Source organism: Corylus avellana, chromosome ca2 (assembly GCF_901000735.1).
Source record: "Corylus avellana chromosome ca2, CavTom2PMs-1.0".
Lineage (NCBI taxonomy): Eukaryota > Viridiplantae > Streptophyta > Magnoliopsida > Fagales > Betulaceae > Corylus > Corylus avellana.
In genome coordinates this window covers 11,209,061-11,221,601 of record NC_081542.1, presented here as the reverse complement: position 1 = coordinate 11,221,601, position 12,541 = coordinate 11,209,061, and the positions used below count along the sequence as shown (strand labels likewise).

Genomic DNA, 12,541 nt, shown 5'->3' with positions numbered 1-12,541 from the left:
TGACTACACTTGTCACATGAAGGAACCCACAACATTTATCTTCATCTTCCTGATTCCTAATAGAATATAAAACATTGAGAAATGAAGATATAGTATCCACCTCCCAATCATGCACCAATATGATAAGGCTCACGTCCAATATACTTCGTCATTGTAAACAAACATATGATTAGCCACCAGAGCATCCCTATCGCTTGCAATGCAAAAAATCTCCGAAAAGGATTCCTTCAGAGGATGATCCTCACACTGATACAAATCATACGTAGAACTCACCCTTAAAAATCGGCTTGCAAGGGAAGGGTGCCCAAGAGCTTACATACACATAGTTAAGATTGCACTAAAGTCTTTGGGACACTTGTGATCATATTATACCACCATGCTTCGCAACCGATGTCCATGACGGCCCACTCTATTGACACTGACTCGATAGTAGACCTTTCTCTTTTGGCAGTTCTACTCACCTATCAGTATGTAATGATTTAACACTATACTCAAACATAGTACCAAGACATCTTAACCCAACCTATACATCATACATCACCCTCTTTGTGACTGGACAACAAAGCTACAATCCATTCAATCCCACACTCGACATGGTGGTAGCTCTGGTGCCAAATGATACAAACCTTAAATAGAATTCTCTCTTGAAATCGGCTAGCTCAAGAGCTTATATACACGTAGTTAATATTGCACTTAAGCCATGTGGAACACTTAAGATTGTAACACACACCAGGTGTCATGTCAAAACCGGGTCCAAGAGTCATCACCCACCTTGATAGTTACAAAACTAGAGAAAGTATCACAACCCCTTTTAATATGTTTCCATAGACTCACCCTATAAGGCTCATTAACAGCTTTAGCGCACCGTTCACCCGCCAAACTTCCATATTTTTTTATCCACGATATGTCACCAAAAAGTCGTTCTCTCCACAGCAAATCTCCAAAGCCACTTTCCCGACAAAGCTTGATTGAAAATGAGCAATTAGTATAGAGAAGAGAGATAGGAAATATCTAGGCAAGTTGGAAAGTAGGCACTTGATCAACTCTTTTTCCGGCCCTGCTAATCTCTCTTCCTTCCACAGCCAAAGAAGGACTCACAATACAATCCAAATTGTTCACCTCGTTGCTTCCCTCCCAATTAAGAGTATGGAATGCATCAGCATTGGCAACGCCACAAACAGGCCTTTTCTAGCAACACCACCCTCCAATTGGGCCAACCCCTCCTCATACTGCCCCGCACATCAGCCCCGTCTCCCCAATGCAACAAAAGAAAAAAGGGCCCGAGGATTTAAGCCAAGGACAAACACCCTCTTCCCCTCCCTCAAAATAATTGACCAACTCCAAACCTCTAGAACAGCCACACACACCCAACACCACCCACCCGATATTCCAACAAAGGAGCATCACCATCATTACCTGTAGTGACACCCATACCCCAATGACTCGACATTCCTCACTTCTAGAACAAAACCGATTGCATTTGCCCCTGAATCTCCGTGACTCAAGTGTTCAACATTTGTGTCCTTGTCAGCATTAGGAACCTCTTTTTTTTTAACTGGGCGCACGTTACAACCCTCTAAGATTGGGCACATCACCATCAATAGGGGATCCAACACCAGGGATAATCCGCTCGGCCTCATCGCCTCCAAGAGAGATGGAGATGTCACAACTAGTGGTCCCAGGATGGCGCCGAAGGTTGGGCACGTTACAACCCTCTAAGATTGGGCACATCACCATCAATAGGGGATCCAACACTAGGGATAATCCGCTCGGCCTCATCGCCTCCAAGAGAGATGGAGATGTCACAACTAGTGGTCCCAGGATGGCGCCGAAGGTAGGGAGCCACCAGCAATAGAATTCTCTGCTACTCCGCCGTTTGAAGCATTCTAGCTCCCTGTCCAAGGGACACCTTCGACATCATTGTGTTGCGGCGGGACCAACGGAGGGCCAACGGACTAACCCAAACATACATCCGCTCTCTAGAATCCAAATCCACACCTGAGTCTTTACTTGTGACCGAAGAGGACCCAACTCACTACTTTGCCAACCCACGTATGCACAGGTTTTATTGTGGGCCTAATCCAAGAATAAATGTGAGGCCCTTTAGAAACAAATCTGGCTAGTTGTTTTGCCACCCACTTATGCATGTCTCTTAATTGGGCCTAACCTGAGAATAAATGTGTGGCCCTTTAGAAACAAACCAGGCCTACTATTTTGCCACCCACTTATGCGTGGGTTTTAAGATGGCCCAACCTGAGTAAAGCATGTGGCCCTTTAAAAACAAACGGGCCTTTATCACTTATAACTCCATTCTCCATTTGGCTCACTTCAAAAGAACTAAAATCCTTAGAAGGCTGGGCCCCTCCTGAGGGACTAGGCTTCAAACTAACTACAGCGGCCTACGAAGAGTTCTCAGGCTTCTTCAATCCACCTAGCTCCAAGCCCATATCCACCTCTCCAATTAACTTATCCACGTCACCCCTTAGATTTTCAAGTTCATTCTTAAACAGATGAGGGAGAGTACAAACGACAATGCCACTGCCTCATACATCCTCTACAACACTAGCAAGATAGATGGAATTTTAGGGAGCCTCCGCATTCCTCACCCCATACGCCTCCCAACCATTGGCGCTCTATGCTTTTGGCGATGACGGTCATGACCAGCAGATCTTCCTCTGCACTGCCTCTGCCAACGACCTCTTATCAACCACTACGGACAGCTCACGCCTTACCGGCGCCAAAAGCACTTTTCCACCACCATAGGTCATTTGGAAGGCTTCAAGGACCCTCCCACGGCTCAAGGGCAAACCCAGACCAGCCTCTTCCCCCCTCTGGCTTCCGGAATGAACACGAAGCCTCTCCTACTGCCACCACCATACTCCACGACTGCCGAGAAACACTAGAATGATTCAAGCCCCGTTGAGCAATGAAGGCTCTAACCCCCACCCTTTTTTTTTTTGATAAGTAATGATGTACATAAAAAAGCACAAAAGGGCGCAACCCAATTACACGGGAAGTATAAAAGGAGAACGCCTAAGTAGAAGGAGAGAAGAGAGAGAGAAAATCAGAGAAGCTTATCACTAAGGGAGCTAGCCAAGCAGCAGTCCAAGTGAAAAGCGTAAAGAAGAAGAAATGGATGAGTTCCTCCAAAGTCTTAGTGGAGTCTCCAAAACATCTGGCATTTCTTTCGCTCCATATGCATCACATACGACATAAAGGAATCATCTTCCACACAACCGCACTGTTGGATTGCCCTCCCGTCCACCAGCTGGCATACAAATCCACCACCCTGCAACGCATAACCCAATGCAGCCCAAACCGGCTAAAGATAGTGTGCCAGAGAGCACTAGCAACCTCGCAATGAAGAAGTAAATGATCGACTAACTCTCCATTCTTCTTACACATGCAACACCATTCCATGACCATAATATTCCTCTTACGCAGATTATCATGAGTCAGGATTTTGCCAAGAGCCACAGTCCACCCGAAAAAAGCCAAACGCATAGGCACCTTGGTGCGCCAGATACTCTTCCACAAAAGCCCCTCGTGATCTAACTTGGTTAAGTCCTTGTAGAACAACTTCACCTCGAAGCTACCCTTTTTGGAATGGGACCAATGAATACGGTCCCTATTGCCATGAGAGACCTCACAAGAGTACAACTAATCAAAAAAAGATAAGACCACATCCACTTCCCAATCCTGGAGGGAACGAACAAAGATGACATTCCACTCTATACTCCCATTCCTCCAAGTAAAGTTATCCTTCACCCAGGCTTCTTTGTATCTCAAGAATCCTTTGAGCTCTTTGCTTGTAGCAGCTCCCTCATGGAATCCAGCAACTATGAAACACTAACCTTCCCCAGTGATATTGATCGAACAAGCCCTCGGCATCTTCCATACACCTGTAAAACCGAAACCCCCTTTATCATGACAAATTCAAAGGACTAAGCCTCGGACTTGGCCTCAACATGGAACCATCTAGAAGAAGCCATATCGACCCAAGCCAAAAAACTAAGAGAAAATCCTACTACCAAATGCAATGGAACAAACCCCACGCATACACCACTTTCAGACTTCATCTGCATCCTCACCCCATACCATCCAACAAGCCAAACAGCACCAGAGAAGCTAACACATAAAGAGAATCGACACACCAGCAGAGAAAACAAATGAAATGTGCCCTAACACACCGCCAAAAGGAAGGGAGAGAGAGAGAGAGAGAGAGAGGTCCAGACTCAAACAAAACCTCTACATCACCCACTACATTTTGTTCCTTGCTGCATTTGATTTCCTCTCTATTATGTTATTTGTCATTCGCTTGACAAACTAAATTACCTACGGCAGAGATTGTGTTTTATTTTATAGAAATTGTTGTGTAAAATGTTTCGTTTGATAACTATTCTCAGAAAAGTGTGTTTTGTGTTTGATAAAAGTGTTTTCAGAACGTTTACCAAACATAGCCTCCTTGTCTTTCCTTTCCCTGGTTGTCTGGCCCAGAAGACTAGCCCTTTGACTGTGGTTTTGATCTTTATTGTTTTCTCTGTGTTTTCTTAATATCTCCAACATAACAGGATGTACGTACATCAATCTGGTATTGTGCTCTCGACTGTATCATGCAGTTTCATCAATGAAACGTCTCCACTACCAAAACTTTTAGCTCAAATCAAACTAATCAATCCTAAGATTGTTTTCCAATACAATTTTAAACCATTCTCTAAAATCCTTATAATCTGGTTAATAAATAACTCGTGGTACATATGTCAACAAATGGTCAAAAGTTTTCAAATTCATTGTACATAATCAACAGTAATATGCTACATTTGTGTTTTTGTTTACCTCATTTTTTCAGAAATGCTATCCGATTTTTTCCTGCAACCTGCCTCCATATTGTATTTATATGCTAAAAATCATAGTTCAATATGTCACATGGTAAGAACAAACTGGAAATCTTGACTAATTACCCATGAAGATTCCAGAATAATAGCATAATACCGCTAATTCTTTTTACATTCAGTTGGAAATGATTTAATGGTGGCAAAACAGTTTCTTGCCTTCCATAAAAAAGCAAGCTCAAGTATAAGATGATACAAAACACCTTAAGTAACCCAAGTCCATGACTCATGCACAGATATTACAAAATTACTTCATATAGTGAACTATGCAGAAGTGAAATCCTACCTCCTTTATTATCCCACACTTGGAGAATGCCTCCACCACCTGCAACATATTCCAGATTAGTGTCTTACCATGACAAATACTCAGACAGGAAAAACAAATTGGCCATGACTTACTTCATCAATGGTAACATCATCAGGCAGCCCAGTCACATAAACATGTGTATTCACTTTCAATTCAAACCAACTATCAGGAGGTTTATTAGCTTCCTGCAAGTGTATAAAGGTAAGAAAGGGAATCATAGCCACTATATTCAGCATCACTACAACCCCAATTCAGATTAACAAGAACACAATATAGATGTCCATATAATATGATTAAAAAAAAAAAAAAAGCAGCAGCTGGACATGTAAGGAAGAACCTTCTTGTCTGTTTGCTTGTCCGATAATTTTCTCTTGCCATTTTGCTTTGCCTCAACTACCTCACTGGTAACATTATCTTCTTCCTTTCCAGAGGTGGCAGAAGCATTTACTGTTACATCATTTACTGTGGCATTAACTTCTTCAATGGCAGGGGCATCAGAAACAATAAAAGTTGGAAAGACTTCCTCTTCTTCTAAAAAGGTCATCTCTTCTAACCCATATAGCTCACTTCTGCTAGATGTGTTATCCTATTAAGCATTGAAGACGCATTCAAAATTGATAGAAAGTAACTAACTTGTAAGAAATGGCATAAAATGTTAAATGTTAAGCACCGTAAATGATAAGAACATAAGTTTGAATAATAACAGTGAAATGAGAACATAAAATCATCAACAAAATGAACAGAGAATGTCACCAAAGGCCATTATAATGATTTCGAAAAAGCGCTAGTCACATCTGCGCTATCACCCAAAAATGACTAGTCAATTTAGAGTTTATCTAGAATCACTTATAAAGCTCAGTTTCACCTAATAAGTAAGCAATGTAAGACTTAACACCCATAAGTGTCTTTGAAAATCACCTAGTCTATGTGGGATACTCATCTTCCCAAAACCAAGGTGTTAACGTCAGGGCCACATTATGCGAACTAATAGTACCACATAGCATTACTAGGTGGCTCTGATACCAATTTTAACGACCAAGGAAAAGTGCTAGTCACTTCGCACTTAACACCCATAAGTGTCTTTATAAACCACCCACTCTATGTAGGCTACTTTATCTTTCCAATATGAGACCAAGGTATTACAGCCAATGTCACATGCAGCCATGCAATATTTCACAAGGGTAAAATTGTTGCAGTGCTAAGGAAATTCACAAAGTTCCTATGCTAGGTAAGCCAATGTAATCTTAGCATGGTATATGAACTAAATCAACATGCGGCAAACTTAAAATTTGAATATAGATTCAGAGGCAGAAACAAAATAAATTCTTCTGCCTTCAAACTAAATTTATTTGAGATTGCAAGAGCTTGGCTTCAGTTAGTTACATCCAAAAGTTCGGTAAGCCACATTCGAATAAAACAAAAATCATAGAAAGGGACAATAACCAAAGTGAATAAAACATTTGGAAAGTAAAGTGGATGTTGTTCATACGACTGGTCAAGTTCGCAGCACACCTTTTTTTTTGGGGGGGGGAGGGGGAGTAAAGTACACATGTTGTCCTCAAACTATCACTCCATTGTTAAACTGATGCAGGAGAATAATAATAATAAAGTAGATTTATTATTTATGTTTTAGTTTTCCTTTTTCAATAAGGATTGGGTTTTTCCTTTCCTATTAGGATTTGCTTTTCCTTTTCCTATTAGAATTTGTTTTCCTTTTCCAATTAAGTTTGCTTTTTCTTTTCCTTGTTGGTTTAGGAGGTGCCTAGCCTATATAAAGGCATCTAGTCTTTGTTGTTTTTCAATCCAGTTTATACTATCAATTAAATTTAAGTCTTTCAGAGTTATTTCTCTGTTTGCTTATTTGGGGCATTTAGGGATTTTCTCTTCCCTACTTGTTATTTTCTCTCTTCCTGAATTCCCTTTTCTATCTTCAAATCTTAGTTTCTGCTGCTTTTATACGCTGTCAGAACAATCCTAGTTATGCCCGGTGTCAGTTGGTATAAGAGCTTAGCGTCTTCTTGGGGTGAATTTTTCATCAGTTTTTATGGCTGGAGGTCGTGGTCAGCGTGGGCAGGTTCCGAATGAGGAAGTCCCCTACCATGAACACCATGTACGAGACGTGAGGATTGAAGATTTAGAGAGGCAGGTTGAGGAGTTAACCCAGCGTCTAGTGGCGCAAAACTTGGAGAGGGATCGCGAGATGGATGATCGTGATTCAGAATCCAATTTTGAGAACCCGTATCGCAATCCTGTTCTGGGTCGGGAACAGGGTGTTCGGGATTGGCGACATGGAGACTTAGGCTTCAAAGTTGAGCTTCCAGAATTTTCAGGCACTTTACAAGCCGAAGGCTTCATTGATTGGCTGCATGAGGTAGAGAGGATCTTTGATTATAAGGAGGTTCCAGATCGTTAGAGTACAACTTTTATATAATTTGAAGGAGAAAAGGAGATCACGACTCTCTCTCTCTCTAGAATGTCTCTCTCTCTCTCTCTAGACTCGGATGAATTTCAAAATTTGAATTTTTGAAAGTTGAATTTCTGCGAGCGGTGGCGCGGCTGGTGCTGCGCGTTAGGGTTCGGCGCACTAGTTATGGAACGCAGCTTCTCTTTTGAAGCTAAAACCTTCTGCCTCTCGGCAAAGGTTGGGTGTCCTAACCTTCGTCTGGAGGAAAGGAGAAAAGGATTCGTGGGGTATATTTTCGCAAGCATTCGGTGTTCGTCGTGGTTGGTGGAAACGGTGGAAGCGGCGATTCAGGTTCAGGTGAAGGAAGAAATTGCCAAATCTTACCGTGAGGGTGATAAGGCCACGATGGTCCACGAGGGAGGTAATAAGGCCGGTAGGTTCTTGGAGGTATCGGTGTTGGCTAAGGGTGGTCGTAAGGGAGTCATTTGGCTTCCGGAGGGACGCTTTGGGAGGGGTTGGCGGCGTTTTGCGGGAGAGCTTCGGCAACTGTTGGCGGCCCAGATCAAGTTGGATGGTACGGCGGAGTTTGGGGTTCCATCTTCGGCGGGGTTTCTCATGGATGTTCCTTCTTTGGGGGTCGACTCCGGGAGGTCTTTCGTGGATGTCCTTCGATCTTCTCCGAGCGTCGAGGCGAGAGCAGTTGAGTACCCGAGGTCTCTCGATTTGCTTCCGGGGTCGTTTTGCTGGGATTCAGAGTATGACGGTATGGGGTTGCGTTCTGCCGTGGATTGCTCTGCGTTGGAGAGCTTGCCTTCTCCTCTGGCGGAGGCGGCTGGGTCAGTGAGTCTGAGGAAGAAGAAGAAGGGCAAGATCGGCATTAGTGGGTTGTTGAGGCTTCTAGGGCAAATCCAACGTAAGTTGGACCGGGTCCGTGCTGGGGTTGTCTCAAAGCCCATTCGCAGGAGTAAACGGGCTCGTTTTTTGGGCCTATCAAATTCTGATTTGGGTTGTGTTTCCGGGTCGGTCTCTGAAGTGGGATTGGGTCAAAATTTGGATCCGGTTCAATACTTGGATCCGGATTACTCGGATCCAAACCAAAACTCGGTTCCGGGTTTGGAGCTGGGCTTAGTCTCGTTTTCTTTACCTCTGGAGTCTGTTTCTGCGTGTGCGTCGCTCTTGGTGCCTTCTCCGGGGATTCCTCTGGTCTCTGACGAGTTGTTGGAGCCGTTGGCTAGGTCTTCTTTGAGTTTGCAGGTTACCGGTTTGGATTCCGGCGATGGGTCTTCCCCGGCCGAGGTCTCTCTCTCTCCGGTGCGAGTTTTTTGCGAGATTGATGGGTCTGCCGATAACGGGTCCTCTCAGGGGGCTGTTTCTTTCCTTTCTGCGGAGGATTTACCAGCGAGCACGGTGCGCAGGGACTGGGAGGGTTCTCTTTCTGATTCGGCTCGTCTTTCTATTCTCAAGGAGGCCTTCTCTGTTCCTTGGGAGGTGGACTCTCCGGCGAGCCCTCTTTGCAAGGATAGGGAGGTTCCTTTTTCGGGGGGGGAGGTTCTGGTTGTTCGTCCTTCTTCTCCGGCGAAAGGTTTGTTTCGTCGTGGGTTTTTTGGTCCGAGAGCTGTCTCACCCTCTCCGGTGGTGTTGAAGGATTCTTCTTTGTCCTCTAAGGGAAAGGACCCTGTTCCGGTTCCCTCTGTGCCGGTGGAGGTCCAAGTAGGCTCTACTGTCTCGCCTTCCTTTGGGGTGGCTGAGCTGGGTCTTCATTCCCCTGCTGCTACCTCCTTGCTGTCGTCACAGTGCTGCACTTCTCTCTCGACTACTTCCGTTCTCGATGGGGCGGCGGAGATGGGGAGGAGTCTTAGCCGTCCGTTTCCTCGCATGACAGAGAGTGGTACTCCCATTTACTCCTCTATATCCACGTCCCAACTGTTTTATACTCGGAGGGTGAAGGAAAAGGTCGCAAAACAACTGCATAAGAACAAGGACCTGCTTGCTGAGGTTGAAGTTTCTACTCCTAAGGTTGAAGCTTCTGCTTCTAAGGTTAAGGGGTTGAGGGAGCTTAATAATCTGGATTGCTCCATCTCTCCGGTGAAGGGCCGGCGTCGGCGGGGATTTTTGGGGTCGAAAAATGCTTTTTCATTTCCCCCTGAGGTGCACTAGGGTTCCACCTGAGATGCACTAGGGCTTTTCTTGGGTTTTGGTTGGGTCTCTTGTATACCTTGTTGGTGGGGTGTTTGGTTTGATGGGGGTTTTCTGGGTTTTTGGTTTGTTAGGGTGTTTGGTTGGGTTCCTTTGTACAATTATTGTGTACTTAGAGGCGCTTTGCGCTTTTTTTGATTTATAATACATTACTTATCAAAAAAAAAAAAAAAGGAGGTTCCAGATCGTATGAAGGTGAAGCTTGTCGCCATCAAACTAAAAGGTCGCGCATCTGCTTGGTGGGAGCAGCTAAAGCGATCGCGAGATAGACAAGGCAAGCCAAAGATTTGTGATTGGGAGAAGATGAAGAAGAAGATGAAGGGAAACTTTTTACCCTTCGGATACACACAGACATTATTTCAGCGACTTCATATGCTGAGACAAGGTGCGAGATCTGTTGATGATTACACTGAAGTGTTCTACTAGTTGGTTGCTCGAAACGACTTGTCAGAGACTGAGGAGTAGTTGGTGGCGCGGTACCTAGTCGGTTTGCGGCAGTCCCTACAAAACGTCCTTAGTCTCCACTCCATTTGGACGGTTTCTGAAGCCTACCAACGTGCCTTGACTGTAGAAAAGCAGCAGGCCAGGAATAATACCAGATCTACACCGAGAGGAGATCAAAATACACGAGGAACTCGTCCTCAAGAGCCTCGTCCTAATCCTCAATCTACGCAAGGTCAGAGTTCCAATTCCAGCATTCGTTGTTTTAGAAGTGGGGAGCCCGGTCATCGATCGACAGATTGCCGAAAATCTTCTAGCAGAACGGGTAAGAATCTCTTGATTGAGGATGAGATAGTAGAAGAGCAAGTCAACATCGAAGATCCTATTTTTGATGAAGGTAATGACGGGGATATTTTGTATGGAGATGGGAACGAAACTCTTGTTGTCAGAAAAAGCTTGCTTACTCCAAAAGATGATTCTGAAGAAGACTGGTTAAGAACCAATATCTTTCATACCACATGCACAATTGCAGAGCAAGTTTGCAAGCTTATTATTGACAATGGTAGTTGCGAGAATGTGGTGTCAGAGGAAGCAACTAAGAAGCTTCAGGTGAAGATTGATCGCCATCCAAAACCATACAAATTGTCATGGTTAAAAAAAGGGAGTGAGGTAACAGTAGATAAGAGGTGTTTGGTCTCTTTTTCAATTGGTAGAAAATATTTTGATAATACATGGTGCGATGTAGTGTCTATGGATGCATGTCATTTATTATTAGGCAGACCTTGGCAGTATGATCGAAGTGTTATTTATGATGGACGACGAAATACCTATACCTTGAGCATCAAGGGAAAGAAGGTGGTATTAGCACCTCAACGAGAAAGAGTCATTCATGGACCAGTGATTGAAAGGTGAAGATCACCCTTCACCTCCTCCACAACAAGTGCAACTTATCCATGGAATGGAGGAAAATGGCGACTCCTTGTTTTAACAACCCCCGAAGGAGACACCATATCCAGACGAAAAATCGAGGACGAGTTTTTTTCCAAGTTGGAGTGTCTGATGTAGGATGGATTCCAGGTCAAGGCAGAATGGCCCGATTGCACCCACGTTTGAACGGGAAGTGCAACCGGTACAATAGGAAGTTAGGGCAGAATAGCCCGATCGCACCACATTTGAATGAGAGAGTGTGATCAGGGGCTTTCAAAAGATCATACCGAGTCAACCGGCTGCAACCCGTCCGATGGGATCGCGATCACAACGAACAGAAAGGCATAGGAATGTGCGGAAATCAATCAATCAGCCAAAAAGGAATGTGTGAAAATCCCGACATACAATATTGTTTGATTTCTTGCAAATTTGGGCGGCAATGCGCATATGAGAACATTTCCCCAATTGATTACAATCCCAACCAATTTTCTTTCGTAATTAGCATTAATCTTAGCATCAATAATTTCCATAAAGATTAGGACTTGGTCATTTTTATTTAGTCTTTCCATCTTTAGTTTATTTTAATTTGCCTTTTAAGATTTAAATGATTTACTTCATTTGTAATGCTTTCTTTTTTTCTTTTTTCTTTTTTATGAGTAATGTTTATATATCAAAAGCGCAGAGAGGCGCAACCCTAATACACAGGGAATATACAAGGGAAACGTCTAACTAGAAGAAGAGAAAAGAACAAGGAAATCAGCATACCATAAACCGCCATACGTTGGTTTTCTGTGGGGTGAATATTGATCAAATTCGTTCCATTAAAGACTTGCTTGTATGTTTTGAAGCTGTTTCAGGTCTAAAGGTGAACATGGCTAAATCAGCATTGGTCCCGGTAGGTGATGTGGTCAATATGGGAGAATTGGTTGGTGTTTTGGGTTGTGAAACAGATTCTTTGCCTTTGAAATATCTGGCACTCCCCTTGGGCGCTTGCTTTAAGGCCAAACCCATTTGGGATGATATTTTGGAAAAGATTGATCGAAGGTTGGCGAGTTGGAAAAGATTATATCTTTCTAAGGGAGGTAGGGTTACTCTTATAAAGAGCACCATCTCCAATCTTCCTACTTATTTTTTGTCCCTATTCCCTGTTCCTACTTCGATGGCCAAGCGTATAGAGAAGCTCCAACGAGACTTTTCTATGGGGAGGTTTAAATGATGAGTTCAAATATCATTTCGTTAACTAGGACAAGGTTTGCTCTCCTATCTCTGAAGGAGTACTAGGGATCAGGAAGTTGAGACTGTTCAACCAGGCTTTGTTAGGGAAGTAGCTGTGGCGTTAAGCACACGAGAGAGAGGCTTGGTGGAGAATTGTCG

At 43.7% G+C, this 12,541-nt stretch overlaps 1 protein-coding gene across 1 annotated transcript in view; it reads right to left on the bottom strand.

Annotated features, from left to right (window-relative positions):
- LOC132170909 (splicing factor U2AF-associated protein 2) overlaps positions 1-12,541 on the bottom strand; it is a 28,933-nt gene that overhangs the window by 12,454 nt on the left and 3,938 nt on the right. Inside the window, exons 5-7 of the mRNA XM_059582063.1 lie at positions 5,537-5,785; positions 5,292-5,384; positions 5,179-5,217 (exon numbers count right to left, since the gene is read on the bottom strand). Coding sequence (XP_059438046.1) covers positions 5,179-5,217; positions 5,292-5,384; positions 5,537-5,785 — 381 coding nt within the window. The remainder of the gene's footprint in view (positions 1-5,178; positions 5,218-5,291; positions 5,385-5,536; positions 5,786-12,541) is intronic.